The sequence below is a fragment of the Tribolium castaneum genome, chromosome 3 (genome assembly GCF_031307605.1).
Source record: "Tribolium castaneum strain GA2 chromosome 3, icTriCast1.1, whole genome shotgun sequence".
In the NCBI taxonomy this organism is placed as follows: domain Eukaryota; kingdom Metazoa; phylum Arthropoda; class Insecta; order Coleoptera; family Tenebrionidae; genus Tribolium; species Tribolium castaneum.
In genome coordinates, this window is record NC_087396.1 from 19,516,386 (window position 1) to 19,536,191 (window position 19,806).

The 19,806-nt window shown below is 34.8% G+C and overlaps 2 protein-coding genes across 11 annotated transcripts in view; both read left to right on the forward strand.

Moving 5' to 3' along the window:
* The window catches only part of pros (prospero), a 72,751-nt gene extending 67,615 nt beyond the window's left edge, over positions 1 to 5,136 (forward strand). For all 7 annotated transcript variants that reach the window (XM_015981482.2, XM_015981480.2, XM_015981484.2 and 4 more), the window contains one exon: positions 195 to 5,136. In XM_015981482.2, coding sequence (XP_015836968.1) covers positions 195 to 374 — 180 coding nt within the window. In that variant the 3' untranslated portion in view covers positions 375 to 5,136. The remainder of the gene's footprint in view (positions 1 to 194) is intronic.
* A 4,820-nt stretch (positions 5,137 to 9,956) lies between these two features.
* dsx (doublesex) overlaps positions 9,957 to 19,806 on the forward strand; it is a 32,090-nt gene continuing 22,240 nt past the window's right edge. For all 4 annotated transcript variants that reach the window (NM_001358612.1, NM_001358611.1, NM_001358613.1 and 1 more), the window contains exon 1: positions 9,957 to 10,533. In NM_001358612.1, the coding sequence (NP_001345541.1) occupies positions 10,083 to 10,533 (451 nt within the window). In that variant the 5' untranslated portion in view covers positions 9,957 to 10,082. The remainder of the gene's footprint in view (positions 10,534 to 19,806) is intronic.

Genomic DNA, 19,806 nt, shown 5'->3' on the forward strand with positions numbered 1-19,806 from the left:
GACATCAAAGTGCCAAAACCCGACTCAATCCATCAATCAAACAATCGCTCCCAGTCGAAAAGTTTTTTGTTTGCTTTTAGCGCAGATGTCTTCGGCAATGTCACGTATCTTGCGTGTTATTTTTATTTTCTCCTGCTCCCGATGTCCCCGTGTGGATTTTTGGCCAAGCGACTGAGCGCCGTGTCCTGTTCCAGGTTCCTTCAAACTTCCGGTTCGTCGTGGAGCAGACGCTCCGGGAGTTTTTCAAGGCCATCCAGGAGGGCCGGGATGCCGAGCAGTCATGGAAGAAGTCCATCTACAAGATCATCTCGCGACTGGACGACCCGGTCCCGGAGTACTTCAAGTCCCCCAATTTCCTGGAGCAATTGGAGTGACCGGTTGGCCGGACCGAGAAGCCGGTATCCAGCGGTAGCCAGTGGCTACCGTGCGGTACCATCCGTTAGACACGGCAAAAACACCAGAGAGAATCGGTGACACGTGACAAAACTGTCAACAGTTTATATGTTGTTTTGCCGGGAATGAGCTTGGAGGACGCCGCTTTGACGCCATCTTCGAAACTTGTTCCGGACACTCTTGTTAAATAGTTGTGTTTAGTTGACAGAAAGACAATTTTATCGCCTCAGGCTTTATGTTCGTTCAAACGAACAGTGAACACAAATCAATCAATTTTCCAGTGATTACCTGAATATTTACCGGATAGAATTTTATGACGTCAAGTCTTTCTTTTCTTTTCAACCAGCAGTCATCAAGTTCAAAATCTGCACTCTCATTGCGTTACTTCTGGCATTATTATGTTCGGTGCCACTGTAAACTGCCCCTTTTACCCCTGTATATAAAGCGACGTGTACATAGTATTTATCACTTAATTTTATTTATATCTTGTATTATTATTATCATCTCAACCAAAGTTTTTATTTTACTAGTCCCACATAAGATTATTCCCTTTTGAATAATTTTACGTAAACTATCAGTGCCAAACTTTGAACACAATACAACGCTTCAAAGTTTCGCACTGAAAAAAGATTTATTGCAGCAATTATTCTTCCATTTTGTATCAAATACAACTCGAAAGTCTAATTCCTGTGATTTATTCGGTATTAAGTAGGTATGCCTTGTTTTGTATTTATTATTTTGTACCCCAACACTCCCCCATTCTGTTTTAATTTATTAGTTGTAGACTAGTTGCTATTATTATTTCTGTTAGCATACCTACCTAATTACCTGTTTTATTTTATATTTTAGTTAATTTTAATCACTTGCACAATCAAATAGTGTAGGTTCTACACGATGGCAAATACAGTGTGAGGCAACTAGTCAGTAAAAATAAAATGTATTATCTTTATTTGGTTTTATTTTGGTTTGTTTCTTTTTGGTTCGAAGACAGTTTACAGTGTGATGTTTCGAGTACAATAATTTTGAGCCATAAATCGTAAATTGTACATAAATTTGGAGCTCATGGTTTCCTTCACATCCCGCAATAGTTGAGGTCACATACACAATCGAAGGCCCCGAGAGCCCTTAACTTAGCCTTATGGTGAGGCTAGGAGGTCGTGATTTCGCTGTTCCTAAAATCCTATATTCGAGATACTGCCGAAATTGTAAGACTGCCATTCACTTAAGATTGATTTAGCGGTTTCGTTGTCGTTTCGCGTTTATTTGCGTTTCAAAATTAATCGTTTGGATGTTTGTGACGTTGCGTTGATTTTTCGGTTTGTTCTCGGGGCCTGCATCGGTACATTACATAAGAAAAATAAAAACAAAATTTAAAAATTAGATTAATCTAAATAGTTATTTATTAAGATTTAAAGTATATAACGTTGTCGACTGTAAAGTACCCGTAATGCTGATGGTTTTCAAACAAGCAAACGCTCGACTCTTCAAATCCAAATAATGGTTATTATTAAACGATATATTATACTTGACATGGTTGTAAATACGCTTCTCTCCAATTCAATAGATGTTTGTCTGGTAGTTGATGCACATATTCGGTGTTAATTTTTAAATATATTAAGAAATAGCGAGTCGAGTATTCTCCAAGTACAAAAGTTTGTAAACCGTTGGCGTGTGACAAAGGGATAATGAAGAGACCTAAGTGCTTTAATTTAAATTGTTGTTTAGAACAAATCCTGCAGATTTTTACTTGGCGGCGGGCTGGTGGTAATGATGGGCAAGAAGGAAAGGTAGGATTACATGCACGGTGTTTTGTCTTGGTGGTAGCTGATGGGTTCTCTTCTTGTTTATGATTCCGCCATCAGTCCGTATACTTGACAATGAAGACCTCAAAAAGTTACTGTTGGTTTTAACAATTCACCCAACTTTAACTTTGATACAAAATCACAGCATTTACCACTGATGATGATTATAATTGTAATAACACAAAAAATATGATAACACTGAGCGAGTCGGCTCACTTCAATTCGCGAGAAGCCCAGGGCTGTCCGAATTGTTGAAGACAAATCCAACAGATGAATTCAGAAAAGGCCTGAATAAGGTCCCGGAGGAATTACATTGCTTTCTGGATGAGACTGTCTAAGTAATTTTTGAGGTCGCTCCAAGAGCCCCGTCGGGGGTGGTAGTGTAGTATCCCTTCCTTAGGTAGGACCCCAACATGATTCCAATTCGGTTTTCAATTCTGAGTATTGCAACTTTTGGCCATTTCGAGGATCTTTTGTGTTGAATTTTGAGTTTGCATCGTTTGGTTCCATATGCACACACATTCGGATGACATCTTGGCACGGGGGGTCATCTCCGCGGAGGCCACGGTATGCGTGTGGAGGTCGTTTTTCTTCTGATTTGGTTACAGGAGGATTCTGCTTTACAGGTTCAAAAACACTGTTCGGAAAAAACGTTTAGGTCACCGGTTCAAAAATGATACATAAAAATATCACGAAAAAAGTACAAGCTTATTTTTAAGCACCTCTGCGCCTTAAAATTAAATTTCGAAGCAAAAATGATATGAGTGTGTATAACCAAAATCTGCCTTATTCTATTTTCTTATGACGAAAATCTCCTACCGTTATAGCGCTATTAATTTGCTAGTGTGTATCGTTCTTCATCACCTGACACTGACGATTTTTAACCGTTTCCATAAAATTAATTATCAACTAATCTAGTCCAATATGTAATACATAGAATTTTGTGTGGGTTGTAGTATACATGTACAATTGTTGGTAAACCGCCGGGTGTCTCCGTTATTAACTTCGCCTCAGTTCCCGCTTTCTTTGCGAGCTCGGTTGCGTTACCGTTACCGTTATCGTTGCGTTACAGCGTAGCCACTAGTCGTCGACGTCTTGATTTTCCGCGTCCGTTGCGTCGCGACCCCCCACCTTCACCCCCGCGCCCAATTAACCGTAGTATTCGGGGGGCGAAGGCGTCGCGACGCAAGACATCGTCCCTTATAACAACAGCACCTCCAACACACCACTCATTTGGTTTCGTAGCAAACGTTGGGTTGCGGCAGAGCCGGTCCTCGGGGGCGTTCTCAATCTGAAATAGTCATAAAAAAGCCACACTGAAACTGAAACAATAGCAAATGAAGGCAACCAACCAAAAAATGCAGTTTATCGAAATTTTCTAAACCGGATACTAACTCATTCAAAAATTCCACTGGGCCAATTCGTCCGTTCAAAAAGTGCCTTCAAAGTTGTTTTTACGAAAAAATTACAAATTAAGGGCCCTAAATAGACACAACGCCCAACCAAAACCCTCCCGGGGACTCGTCCTGCCGACTGTACTTTTACTCGGTTTCCACCAGAGACACTCGGTTACATAAACATAAGATTATTTCATAAATATTATATTGTTATGCTAAGGTGGCCGAAACGAGGTACTCTCTCGCCCAGGCTATACTATTTGTGGTATATAGTAACTTTGATGATTAGAAGTAGATAATAAACATACAGATTCAATGGTTTCAGTTACCCATGTTACACAGATTACGTTAGCTGTTATTGTTATTTGTTAAGGCAAGCGCAGCTGTAACGCCTCCTTCGACCACCGGATTTTTGGAAACTGCCACACTCTGTACATACACACAGTGCGAGTCAGCATTCCGTTTGGGCGACACCACCCTTCTTCCACTCGAGGCATTCACGCTAAATTCGAAATTATTGTGATACCGCAAGTAGATGGTTTCCACTTTACACGTGCAATACGAAGGAATGCCGCTATGGTTGCGCTCGCCATCCCTATTAAGTTTAATTTCACGTCACCAGATGACTCTTTGGTCTTCCTTGTTAATACTCGACAACGACACGATGTGACAATCGTCATGTTCAAGCCACTGATATGTCAAATTTTGGCATCTAAATTTCTGGAAATGCGACTGTCCCAAGTCGCATAGATACTTTAAATCGAATTTACCACTCATTTGGCTATTATTCACAAATAATTTTAGGTTTAAATTTGTTATAGCTCGACTTTTTGTGGGCGCCCAGCTCGGCTTGGGCCTCGTCAGTCGGGCGTAATCTCGGATTGAAAAAGTGGCGGGTTGTCGAGATGGGTCACAGTCACTGGTGTTAAGCGCCACGAGGCTCCGAACTACAGTATAATTATAAGGTTAGGCATTGCGTCGATAGAGAATCGAATAAGATTGTATATTTAGTACAAAAATGTGAAAAAAATCGAGATAGCTCAAAATTTAATTTCCCGCCCCCATCTCTGACCGGTCCGATGGTTTATATGTGTAAAAATTTAAGAGTATTTTTATATTTATATTGGTGTAAATCAAAATTTGGTATTGACAAAATTATTGTAGAGATTTTAGGTTGATAAAATTTAATAAAATTAAGCTTTAGGAATTTTTAAATGAATTTGTATATAAAAATTTATATATAATATATAGAGGGATGGCTCAGAGATGGGTGCTATGTCGGTATATGCGTTTGCATGGGGACGTGGCGACGTATACTATACTATATACGTACAAAGTACTCATAGTGTGCGATGATAGCACTTTCCTACGTTGCTTTTGTTTATTTAGCGTGTGCCGTATCCATGTTACATTAGACAATTTTACTATTTGGTGTACAGCAATTGTTTCGACCCCCAGAAGGGCCATGGCCCCAAGGGACAGTCGAGATGTTGTGACTGTGTTTTCATTGAGCAGTATAATAAATATATACATTTATTTGGAAATATTGACTATTATTTATCCCTCTGGTACACTAAAGTTCCCAATCCAAATATAATACCATATAAAATCTATCAGTGATTACACTACTGAAATAAAAATAAAATGTAGCATATAACTACAATTCCAGTTATAAAATAGAACACGGAAAAAGATCAAAGCACTTTTATTCATTCCTAAAAAATATCTTTGAAGAAATAAGTAGGTATTTGGTACTCGTATTTGTATCGCAGCAGAAAAATACCTAATAATTGCTGGAAGATTGAAAGTATTATGAACAATGCAATCATAAAATTAATTTAGAAAGTAGTTATTCTTAAATCGCGGATTTAAACTTAAAAAAATATTTTTGAAAAAAAATCACATATCTTCATAGTGCTTTTATTAAATAGTTTACTCAGTCCTATTATCCTATTTATTTCTATTAACCTGGTACCTAACTATAATTCTAGGTATAAGCTTTTGTTTAAATAAATACATTTACTGGCTAACTCTCAGTTAGGAAAAAAAAGAATATAATTTATATTCAATGGTACATTTACAATTAAAAACATAAAAATGTTTTTTAATGAATACAGGTAGCTATAGGAAACTTATTTAGTATATAAAAGCATGGCTGTTTTCTGCACTTCCGCCAGAGGAGTTGTTTCCTTTTTTAGAGCTTTATATAGGCAACTCTAAATCCGTCTGTGTAATACACGTATGGGAGCTTTGGAATTAAAAGCTCGTGATAGACCTAACAGAGAACACTGCCATCACAGTTTCAAGTTTATTTATATTTTAGCTCTGGAGAGCTTTTGCTACTAGCCGTCAGATGGGACTGTGCTTCAAATAAAAATTTCAGCTTCTCTAGCTAAGTATTTCAGGTAAATTTCTAATTCTTTATTCCGGAAAGAAATAAAGTAATTAGAAATCAGATTCGGGGAACAAATTTTATGTTTTAAATAGTGTAAAAAATTAAATAAAAATAAAAATTTATGATTGTTGATTGACAACATATCTGCGTTACTAATTTTAAATCTAACGAAAGCCCGATTGTCATTATAAATAAAAAATAAGAAGTATTAAACTTTTGAATATTTTAAATAAAGAGATAAGGAATAAAGCAAACTGTTCAGTAATTCCAGAATTCGGTACGTGTTTCGCATTTTTTAATTACCAGTTATAAATTAAAAAATTGTAAAATAGAACTGTGTAATTAGTGGTATCAATGTGCGGTTAACTGTAAATAAGTGGCTTATAATTGTCGTGTTAATTTGCTTAAATAAAAATTATTATTAGCAATACTAATTTGATTGATAGTTTTTCAGATTTGTAATAGCACATTTGTATGTTTAATACATTACACGTAGATATAAAATATGATGTATTTTGCTAGAATAAAACGAAAATCAAATGTTTACGCAAAGACAAAACATAAATTATTTAAAAAAATACAAAATCTCATAAAAATTAAAATCCAATACTTTACAACTGGTGTCATAAATTATAACATAACCGCAAACAGCATTTATTCAAATGTGTTTACGGATCTGCCATATGCATCGATTGTTAAATGACCAATTAACCATCCCGGCAATTTTATTCCTTCAATGTTCCAAAGTCATGCCCGATTAAACTCACATTGCACTTCCTACATTTTGCAATTAGTATTTTTGTGTTCTGATAAAATTTAATTAATTTAAATATAATAGGTAGATACATGTTTTTATCAACACAACTACTTGAAGTGTTAGATGTAACTTTCTTCTTTATTTTTACAATCGTATCACCAACGTTTTATTTCCCCGACATTCTACAGCTTGTCGCAACGTTTGCGCTTACATCTAAATATCATGTTTCAACAATGGATAAAAAACCAATTTCCTGCTGAAAAAGAAGCTGTGGAGCTAAAACAATTATTATTATTAAAACGCACCATGTATTTTGGTACAAAATCATTCATTCTGAAGGATTTGTTTTTATTATTACCTCCTGTATTTTCTAAAAGTTTTACAGTTACCACGTAGGTAACGTACAATGAATATTTTTTAGTTTTGTGGTATTCGTTGTTCCATAACGTACATAACTCATAAACCAAGCACCCGTAGGTATAAATGTCTTTGCAGTAATGAAAATGTTTACGTGACACCCAAAGTCCACGTGAAAACAAACAAGCAATTTACTGACGTGTTATAAAGTTAATTTTTAGGTTTATTTAATCAGCTATATTTCAAGCATTGTTCTCAAAAAATTCCAAGCGAAGAAAAGTTGGTGCAAGTTGTAAATTTTTAGCTTTAGTTAAAAATTGGCACATTTTCCACTCCTTATTTAATTGCTGCCAAAGTTTACAAATACCATTATAATTACGTCTTTGTCCCCAAATTTTCATCGGGGATTTAGTTACCACCCGAGCCTTGAGGATACTAGGCACGTGCCTATTCCCATTTTATCATTTTTAATCCGCTCCTGACTATTTTCTTATTGAACACTGAAAAACAGGTTCTTTTAATAATTGAATGTAATCACAATGCCGGTAGCCGGTAGTGGTGTAATTGTAGCAATTTCAGCGGCTATATTCATTCCGTAAAATTATTGTTTTCGAGAGAAGCCAAATTGTCGATTAAAAACTGGAATAAATGGACCACACGCGACATGTTTAGCATTGTTACAAAATTGCATTGGAGTTAAGCAGTATGAGGTTCAATTATTATTATTTACTGAATGTTGAAATTATGTTCCTAAAATACATTAAATGCTTTCTGCGAAAATTACATAAATATTGCCAATACCATAGTTTCATTTCTGTGAAAAAGAGTATGTCAAATAAAACCATTGTCCGAAGAACGGATGTTTGGCGCCTAAATATAATAACAATTGCCTAACACTTAGAACAATCACTAGATACCATTTTCAATCATTTTTACACTGACAGTCCATCAGTGGTGGTATAAATCGAAATATTGGTAGAATAAAAAACTCCCTACCTACAATTTGTGGATTGCGCTCACAAATTTTAGCCAGATCTCGTCAAAAGAAATAATTTTTGTCTCTCCAACTTTTGCCGAGAACATGTCATTTCTGAGTTAAAATTAAAAATATGTTGAAGCTGAAAATCCGTCTCCGCCTATGTTTTGATAAGATATGTACATTTACATTCATTCAAAAAATGAAAAAACTACGGAACGTAAACAGCGTAAAGACAAAAAACTTATCATTGAAAATGTTAGATCTTTTTGTGCATAAAAACGTCCACGGTCCTCGTTCAATGAAATTTATTTTCATTGATATTTTACTTCACTGAACGGTTCGTGAAAATCGTGAGAGAAAAAAAAATTTGATACGAAATTTGTTTGGTCTTCAATTTTAATATTTTCATAGAAAAAACTGAAGGCGAAATAGAAAAAATTGCATATACATTTATTTTATTAGACTTGTCGTATTCAATAATCTTCGCAAGCTCGACAATAAAGCGTCTAATAAAACTCATAATAAGCAAATCAACAAATTACCTACTGCGAAAATTCATGCTGTCAACAAGAACTGTTTTTTTTACAGATTATACTCATTGTATTGGCTATTGAGGTGTGCATTTATTGCGACTGAGAAACTGTTTTAATCTGTATTGGAGCGATTTTTTTCTTACAGAGCTGTTTATAATAATTTAGCTCGTCCTTTGAGCGAAATTTTGTTTTTACCATAGTAACCCTAAAGTTGAGAGACTGTTCGTTGGTTCGAAATTCCCGAACAAAATAATAAAACATTAGATAATACAGTAAAACTTTTCAACAAGGGACACCGATGGGGAATCTTTAATTGTCCGTTGTGGAGAAGGAGGTGGAAAATTTTATTAGAAGTTTTGTTACGTTCCTACAAAAATGTCCGTTGCGAAGAGGTTTCCGTTATTCGAAGGTTTCATTAAAGGAGGTCTCACTGTATTTGTGTTATGGCACAGTGGTGGATGGTTACATTTTAGCATATTACCGACTTTATAGAGCATAGCAGCACTCGATGTGCGTCTTGTGCGCTTTTTTTTGAGTGGGTATTTAGCAGCTTTAGCTACTTGTACCATAAACTACTATTTTTTACCGTATTTTTTTGAAAGAAATCCTTGGACAAACAATTTTATTTTTTAACTGTGGTTAGCAATAGTTTTTTGACTTGGCCAAGCACATGTTAAAGTATGATGTTTCTTGGCCATTTTTCAAAAGGTGGATCATAAAAAATTATAATGGAAGATAATAATTACGCTTAAAAAATGAAAAATTCGAAAGGAACCCAAACAAGGATCTTTTTGATCTGCACTAAAGCTGGGTGATAGAAGCAAGAGAAAGCTAAAGAAGCTCTTTACTTGGCATTTATGAGCCGTTTATCTTTCATATCAAGCCACGCATGATAAAATAATGAGTAGTAAATATGACAAATTTCTTCTTAATTAAAGACGTAGTGGCGTCAAGAGTGAAATAATGAGTGAGGTCACATATTAAATTCCGAAAATTTAATATCTAAATAAGACAATATAGGATTTAATGGTGGCACAAGTCTAGTGCAACACGGCCGTAACATTGCTCATAAACAACAATGCACGCGAATATAACAAATAGAACACAGTATCATATCATAAACGGCTAATATAACCGGCATGGCATTCGCCAAATTGCAACAAAACTACTTGGCAATACCTGCCATCAAAACTCACTTCCCGGAGTTATTACGGCATAAAACACGGCTCTAAACTGCACTCCGCACATGCATTTCCCCCACCGCCCAAGTCGTAAATGATATACCCTTTGCCCCCTCCAAGCCATGCCAATGCAACTCACTTCACTTGGCCGATGCAAGACTGACAGTCCGCGACAAGGTTGCACTGTATAACGCATATGTAAACGCACTCGAAACGGCCCGCGCGAAGAGGACCTGTTGCGCTCGCCTGCCCGTGCTGTGCTTGCTGTGAGTGCCCCCATGGAGTAACATGTCCTCCGACAGCCAAGACTTCGACTCGAAGATGGACGTCAACGCCTCCAGCACGTCCGCCTCCCCCAGGACGCCCCCCAACTGCGCCCGCTGCCGCAACCACCGCCTCAAGATCGCCCTCAAAGGCCACAAGCGCTACTGCAAGTACCGCACCTGCAAGTGCGAGAAGTGCCGGCTGACCACCGAGCGCCAGAGGGTGATGGCCATGCAGACGGCGCTCCGGAGGGCCCAGGCCCAGGACGAGGCCATGCTCCGGAGCGGCAGCGCCGTCGACCCCGCCATCATGCAGGTGCCGCTCAAGAGCCCCTCGCCCATCCACGCCATCGAGAGGAGTCTGGACTGCGACTCCTCAGCCTCCTCGCAGTGCTCCAACCCGCCGCCCGCCATCCGGAAGATGACTCCGGTGCCTGCCGTGCCCTCGAGCACTTCCGTCAACATTGGGACGATCGGTGAGTCGTCCTATGCTAAGTCGATGATTTGGGTGGGAAGTTATTCCGGGAGATAAACGAGATAAATCCTCCCGCTTGACACTTTACATACAGAAGCAGGCGCGCATTAATACTCGCCACGTGCTTATTTTGCAAGCCGAGGTCCTTTGCAGGAATGCTGCACAACTCGAGCTTTCGTTAATTAAAGTGTACCGGTTTCAGGAATTTTGCAGGAACCGGTGTGATTATGCCGCTGGGCTATAAAATTAGCTATTGATTATTCATTTTTATTATTGGTTAAAGTACAGGTGGTCTCTTTTTTTTTCTATATCATATCTCAGTTTGTTTGGGTGCGCCTATCGCGCACTTGTTACCGCGCTTTTGTTTCAAAATTTTATCTAATTGTAACAATGCATATAATTTTGAATAAAAAAATCATTAGCGAAATTATACATTTTTAGTAATAATAGTCTCATTTGTAACAGGAGTTGATAAATTGGCGTGCAATTTGTACCAATTATAGGGCATTCAAGAGTGATTATTTTTAGTCATAAAATATTCTTATACTCATACTAGTAGATTTGGGAGCACTTAGTAGAAAATGGCTAAGGATAATTAAGCGGCTTCTGTCCAACTTCTCTTTCTAAGTCATTTGTGTGAGCTTTTAATTGATCAGATACGGCTGCAGGTAATTTATGCATAATTATTATTGGTGCCTTTGTCTGAGGTACTAGCATATACCTTTTGTAATTTGTGAGACATAATGCTCATTCACTAGTCGACAAAAATATTCATCAATAATTACGTTCAATTGCGCTGTTTTCTATATTTTTTTAACAGGTCTTGTTTTTTTTTAATTTCGATACTAGTCCCATTTTACGTTCAGATTTGTGAGTTTCTCTTGAATTACTCTACTGCGAAAAGTAGGGGAATACGTTTTTCAAACTTTCGAAATTTCAATATTATTTCGGAATTAGCCGTAAATACATAGGGTCCTGCAAAACTGTGGAATCAAATGCTTTTTATCTGAACTATTTTTTTTCCGAAAAAATACTCCTAACGGTATGTTGTCAAGTCAGTTACAAATGTCTTTTTTGAGTATAAAATTTTTTGAAATTCTTTTTGGTTTTGGAGTTACAAATTTTTAATGGCACGATTTTTTTGTTAAATGTATTTTCTACTTTAATAACATTGTTTGTAAACCAATGTTTTCTTTTTTTAATAAATTTTAAACTTATACCGAAGATTTTCCGGAGTAAATAGTTAAAACGCTCGGTACCATAACTTCTTTTACTGAGCGTGCATGTCATTATGTGATTTTATAGAGAATAATTTGCAACTTTGAAGCATTTAAAACTAAAGCCTTTCGAAAATGGACTTTTTTTTTTAATAAATATTGTTGTTAAATCTGCATTGGATTTTATTTATACATTGAAAAACGCTCTTTATGCAAGTACCTATAAGTTTAGTATTAACATTTGTCCTATTGGCTGAAACTACTTATTCGAGTCGCTATCAGTCATTAACACAAAGTATCAATGAATGTTTAATTCAGCATCAGGAAGCTCATTTGCTTAGAATCAGTCTACCACGTGTGGATAAGCCATTGACTACTGATAGTGGAAAATGTTTTATCTCCTTGGGTCAATATTTGTGATTTCTTTGATAAAAAAATAGGAAATAATTACTATTACTTTTGTTCTTAAAATAGTAAACATGTGCTCAAATTTGGCCACTGCTTAGAAGTCATTCGTGGGTATAAGGAAAGGTTTGTATACAAGTTAGTTTATTTGTATATAATTTTCCTGCAAAAATTAAAAGCTCTCTGATATTGCTATCTTAATAAGGTTATATGTTAGGAGGGCATCGCAAATTATTAATTATTGTGGCAACTTTTATAACACAGTAATTAAAATGAATAATGGTGCCTTTTTCGACGTTTAAAATTGGATAATTACAATTACATGATCAATTTTAAATTTAAATAGTTCGCTTAATGTATGACGGGTCATTTGACTAATTTTATTCTGCACGTGTAGTGTGTAACTATTTTTTTACACTGTCATAAGTTCGTACTTTTTATTATGTCTTTATTTTTACCTTAATATTGGTAAGAGTAAATGTTATCTCTGCATATAAATACAATCCTTTCTTTGTTTAAATATTTTATAATAATAAAGATTTTAAGAACACATTATCATTTTGTTATCTCCAATTTACTAATCTAATTTGTGTTCTAAGTGTTTTGAACTTTTGACATTAATGCAGAGTTGTTGTTTCCTGTATCTAAATTCGTCTCGAAAGTTGCATCAATGTTTAGAGATTGGGAAAAATCGCAAATCGCTGTTGCGTTTGCCATTAAGATTATATTTTTACTGCATATTAAAGCCATAAACTAAATAAATGTGCATAATTAAAACCTTTTGCATTGTATTCTTTGGAACTATTTGTGGGCTTTCAAAATTACGTTTATGAATTGTGCTTATTCACTTTGTATTTAACTTTTGTAACAATAGTAATGTAAGAAGGAATATGAAAATTTAATTTTTATGTATTTTTTTACACAGACGACAAACGCTTAGTTATACGAAAGCAACAATGTTTATTTGAGTCGATTTTGACGATCTGAATTTTTTTGTGTCTAAATTGTGCATTAACATTGTCTATGAAAAAATCAATGAGCTTACGTCTCATCCAGCATTTAGAAAATGCGGGGAAGAAAAAGTTGATTTACAGATGTCTCTATTAAATAAAATCAGACGACGCCATCCTTTTTTCTTTGGTACTTTCATTCAAGAGGTAATTAAATACATCGTTAATTATTTAATATATGAAATTGATCCCGTAAATTAGTCTCAGAATTTTATGAAAATGTAATGCTTATTGCTTGCTTGTTCACTGAGAAATCCCTTATAATTAAGTTCGTTTAAGTCTTGTAGAACATCAATTAATGCTGATAATGAGGAGTAAATGAAATAATATCGTTTATTTTTTTTTATCTCCTCTATAGACCTAGGACATTTCGCACAAAAGATCAACAGGTAGGTAACAACTACTTTTCGAGGCCTATTCGTCCTCGTAACAGAGAGTGAGTTTGATGGAGTATTAGAGGCGGTTAAATTAAAAGTCAAGTTGAACAACTTATTCTTGTAAACATTTCCAGACTAAAGTGTCACCATTGCGACAGATTTATTGTAACAGTGCATTTATAATCGCTAAAAAGCCGTTCGTGAAAACAGATTTATCTGAGTGGCTTAAAAGCTCACTTTTTCCACACACATGTGCGGCTGTTTTACATTTTTGCCTGTATTTATTATAATTTCCCAATATTCTAAACTCACAGCGGTTAACAGTTGTTGTTAGTAGCTACTTGGACAAGTTGTCTCAAATAAATATTAATAAAAGTAGAGTAGTCGTAGCAGTTAACGTGTTTGCCGAATGTATGTGACATTGCTGATGATAATATATGGAATATTTTGTTGTTTCTTTGAAGGGAAAGAAAACCTGATGAATATTGCAGTACATGTAACAATTATGTTTTTATTATTACTGCAGTTTCTTACTAAAAGGTTGACAAGTTATTAAGAAGTCGTATGTCTAATTGGTTTAATTTTTCTGTCCCTAGTTTCTAGGACAAAAGGTGACTAAAGTAATTTTTAATTTACCGTCACTTATATTTTGTACAATCGTTGCCTGATTATTGTTAAAATCTTTGTTAGTTGATGGTTTATGTTTACACTTTTTAAAAATTTTTAATTTTCCATGTTATCATCGTATTTATTTGTCAAACGTTATTCAAGAAAGTTGTTCTAACGGTGTTGTTTTAGACAGACCTTGGTACTTTTTTCTTATAGTATACTATAACGGTCTTTTTAATTACTCGTACATTTGTATTTACAATTGACGGTGCATTTTTAGGGAAATTAATTTCGCTATTTGTATAAAAATATTCGAAAAAAAAAAATCGCGGGTTTGTTTTCTCGGGAAGCAGGATTTTGCGGTAAATATATGACATTTTATTGAATCTTCAACATTTTATAAACGATTTCATTCCAATTTATATGAATTTTACAATCTGCTCAATATTTTCCTCATAAAATTGTTAGTTTGTAGCTTTACGTGCAAGTGGTGGCAATTTAACTTTTTTGGTTTAATCACTAGTACGTTCTGTTTGATACGGTCTTCATTGTTTCAGCCGTCAAATTGAAATTAAAGCTAACTGATCTTGGATCGCACTTAATCGAGTTTGACTTGAGCTAAAAGATAAAGCAGTAATTGGAATACATGGGATATACCCATGGAACAAGAGTTTCCCGGGATAAGATAATTGACACATTTTTTAAAATTATTAACGTATTAGAAAAGAGCTTTTGTGTGTTGGCGGATTTATCTTACGTTACTCAGTTCTGTCTGATTCATTCAAAGAATTATGTATGTTTTTTTAGTGATACTGAGTAATAAAATCATGAAACTGAAATTCTAGAACGCTGCCTATGGACTTTTCCCACTTTGTTTCTGCTTTCGCCTTTGTTATTGGATACGTATTTAGAACATTATTATTTCTTGCTAAACGTTTGAATGCATTGTTCCAAGAAGTTATTATCTGGCGCCACTTGTGATATTTTGGTTGCTAATTCAAGCAAAACGTTTAAACTGCATAAAAAGTCCACAATAACCAAGCAAAGCTTGCTCAAAAATAAAACTAGACTAATGAGCAAGTGATTTATGCTCCATACAGAATGAGCATAATTACATTTCTATTGTCTAAAGTGTGACAGAATGTCTTAATGACAGCCGCAGCCATTTCTACTCCCTTTAGAATTCAGTTTATGCAAGAAGGGAATTAATTTTTAACTGGGAAAAGGTTATTACGTCAGTACCTGGCCTAACTTTACCCGAACTTATTATTATTCCTTGTAAATGTCTTCTCTATAAACAGAGGAAGAGGTAATGGTGTTGAAGAAGTTATTTTTTTGACCACATGACCACCTGCAGATCGGCTATTAAAATTACCATAACCACGTTTAAATTCACCTTAGTGTCCATTAACCAACGCACATAATCTTTAATCAAGACTTAATAATATATAAATAACCTGAAGCGACACTTCTTGAACTTTTTACGTCATAAAAACGTTTCTAAACATCCTTTATTGTTTCAGTGATACTAATTACAACTTATCTAGATTTGCAATTTCTCCTCGGATATTTAATTTTTAAAGAGATTATATACCGCGCTGCTTTTGTTAGATAAATATTTATGCAACATAAAATCGCTGCCGTTGAGATAAGTCACCTTGTGCCAACATTGATATTATTTAGTCTAGCGACTTATTTCTCACGCATATCCACTAAAACTGTGCCATGGCTCGGGTGCATGCTTGAAACATTCTAAACGTGCTGCAAAAGACTTTTGTGATATGATGGAATTGAGTCTAAAGTAATTTGTGGGTGCCACCCACCAGAATGATCTAAATATTTAAAGTACAGCTCGAAAAAATTTAAAATATATAAATCTAAAGCTACATTTTAAATAATTACGTCTCACTTAAATTGGGAAAAAATTTAATGTGTGAAACTCGAAAACCTTAATGGAAAAATTAATAGAGCAATTTAGGATTTTAATCAAAGTTAAAAGTATGTAAATTGTGAAAAATTATTGGGTTTGTTGCAAAAATAGTTCTATTACACCGAGTGGTCACGCTACATAAGCTGCACGCAGATTATCTGCCAATGGGTGGTTATTCGCTCATGTCTTGGCTTTTTTGGCTTTCCTGTTTTGTTAGCAATTTAGGTTTTTTAAATTTGGGAAATCGTAATTCTTCTTTACTGACTAAATTATACAGGTGATGAAGTGTGTCTTCCATAAAACCACTTATTTGTGGTACGCTGTAAAATTTTATTAAGTGCCGAGGTTGTGGGTGTTGAATATCTGTTTAACCCTATTAACTCTAATCCTGTAACACCGATAGCTGTTTAGGGAGGGTATAATTGATGTTTGATTGATAAAAGTTTATCTAAATTATTGGCAAATATATTAGCAATTGTTTTATTCATACCTGCTGACTTTAACATTTATTACTAAAACTTTTTTTCAATTTCAGATAATTGATAACTGTAAAATTTATAGTGACATTAATAATATACGGAATTGCTTCCTACTATTTTACATATAGACGTAGCTCAGACTTATCTTACTTAGGAATTGAAATATACTCACGATTATGTTACTCGTTTAACTTTATCTTTATGTATTTCTGAACCGCTTGTTTGTAAACGAATGAATAACTGGGGGAATCCCAAGTAACTTCTTTAATTTTAAGCATAATTTTATTTAAAAATGCACTTGAGTTTAGCGGTCGATACGTTTGCATGTGGTTACTTGGTATTGAATCAATCACATTTTGCTAAAGGGCACACGTTTAAATTGCTTTGTTTTTCTGCAATAGTGCAAAAGTGCTCGTAAAATTTTTATGCCAATATGTTTAATTTGATATTCATAATACGTGTACAATATACGGTTATGTCAGAAATTGCTTTAATGTTATTGATCCTATAAAATTTTAGTAATAAAATACTCCCATAAACACTATGCTGAATTAAATATGTATGTTACTATCAGTTGTGACAATAGGATGATACTGCTAATGCCTTCAGTCCGTTAGTGTGTCTTGCTCAAAAAATGTGTGCTGTGCTACAAGAAGTGCATGTCAAAGAATCTTCAATTTGTAATAAAAACTTTTACCTTCAAGCAGATTCCGCGCTTACAAATGGCCGCATTATAGCAAATGAAAATTCTGTAAAGTGTAAAATGCAGAATTAACGTCGTAGAGTAGTGTAAATGGAAATTTCATTGAAGGACAGTTCTGGTTCGTCAAGTATCAGTTCTACCTAATAAAAGATCATTTTACTGACCAGCACTTAACCAATTATTATTAATTTTGTTAAGATGGTACAACTAATTTAGTTGTTCTACACACACTTGTGAGGTTGTTAGTATCACATCGTTGCATATTTCGTGAAAGGCGCTTTGTGCTATTATTAATTCTACATTCTTGGATAGCAGTGGATAGTGAACTTGTCATCACTATTTATTAATCAAGTTAATAATAGTCCTTCTTTCTTGGAAAGGTCTTTCAGGATATGACATAACATTTTTGATATGGTAACGAATTAAATCAGGTTACAAAAATTATAAATTGTAATTAAGAACCGATTGAGAAAGTTGATCTCAAATCCTTCAAGTTATCACATATCATTACCATTGAAACAGTTTAGCACATTATACAGCCGCTTAATTTGATCGATGGCTCTTATCTGCAGCATTCAATTGATGTTGATATCTGAATCTGAAGTCTTATCAGTGTTAGCAGGTGTAGCATTTAACTCGCGTTCCTCCAGTTTAACTTATTCAAGAACCAATCTGGACGTTGTGAAGTCAGCAAAGCTATTAATTACTCTTTTTCTATTTTTTAAATATGTATTTAATTCTTAAATAATATGGCAAGTTCTGTTGCTCAACCGAGTAACATTATTAAATAACGGTTCACGCACCTAATCCTTAGATTACAGAAAAATTGTAGTTCAAATCTCTTTCTCTTTACTTTTCCTTAAAATGTGTGCCTTTAGTCGCAAATGACTTGGCTTTCCGGGCTCCTTCACCCTTGTCTTAATTTTATTAAGTCATTAGCAGCCTTAAAACAATCGCGAGACGACTTTTGGCCCAATTTTTTTCCAACTGTGACACTTGTCGTAAATTTTTATCGTCCATAAGTATAAAGTGATAATATTTTGGGCGTCTTTGTCGACATCAGGTCCGCTTTATTTTCGTTCATCCCTCATTCGGCGAGTTCGGTCGATGTTTTACGACCGGTTCTCACCCTACTGACTATAAAATGACGTCACGGGACTAAAGACACTTGAAAAAATGCAACCATAAAAGTCTCGCATACATGAATCAGGAATTACTAGTCGAAACTGTGAGTTATGATCGTTAATATCTTTTCATGGTTTGTACTAAGGAAACTCAACTTCTCCCCTGCGCCACCCTTAGACGAGGTCGTAAAACACAAAATAAAATATAACAAAAGTATCACGCTTGTTCTAATGTGTTTGTCGTCTTGTAATACACGATCGTTGAATTGATGGCCGGCGTTTAGGATTTAATGCCACCAAAAAGATGCTTTATTTTCTGTAAACCATAAGTCCCTCAGAACTGGCCGATTAAGAGGAAGATATCGAAAAAGTCGCTTTTACGCTTCCAATAACCATAAATCAGAATTAGTTTCGGAAATTATCATAATTTGATTAGTTCTTGTTTGAGTGTATTTCCTTTGAAGTTGTCAACATTTTATTCATTTGTAAAATATTTTACCATTCGGCATCCTTTGATATATTTTTAACGATCTTGTAATCTGGTGTTTAGCCATCACTCGTCTAGCCCAAACAGAAATATATTTATTTTCGAAAACATAAAATTTGAAAGTTTAAACCGCAGGGAATCGCCTTCACTTAACGACATCATTAACAAGCGACATTCGTTTGGACAAAAAACAAATCGTAAACTTATTCAGATGTTTATGGTCTTCGTTGGTGCGAATTTGCCACTAAGAAATTGGCTGAACATAAATAAATCCCTCAATTTTTTTCCCCAGATTGCAGGAAAAAGGTGGTTTTAAAGTAATTGTTGGAAATATGCAATGTTTATAACACTTCGATCGTAGCTAATGTTGCATGAAGTTACGCGTCGTCGAAAATATAAATCCAAATCAAAATATGTTACAAGCATTCCCAAGGAGACACTTCTGAGAGAATTTTGTAGATCTTTGTTAATTTTTATTTAAAAAAATAACCAACAAAAAATTTCTGAAAATTCAAATACTTTTTCTACTTTTCTGTATGTAATTAAAAGGTAGGTACATTGACGATCAAAAAGAATGACACCTCTACCAATCGGACCGAGCAAAAGTCCGACTAAAATCTTTTAGGTCATAAATTTCATCAAACAGGTTAGTTTACAAATTGTCCAGCTAGATTATACAAGATCCAGCTCGGGTGTCATTCTTTTTGATCGTGACTGTACTTAGTTATGCCTGATTTTTTTTAATTTTTTTACGTTTTGGAAATTATTCGTGCTAGAAAGAAACATAAATTATTTACGATCTGCTTTGTTGCTACTGATTCGTTAGCTATTGCTGCTTCTGATCTATTATATCTGAAAATTAAATATGTGAATAGTTTTTTCTGCCAAATTTTTGCGTCTTTATACAAAGAACATTATACAAAAAACATTCAA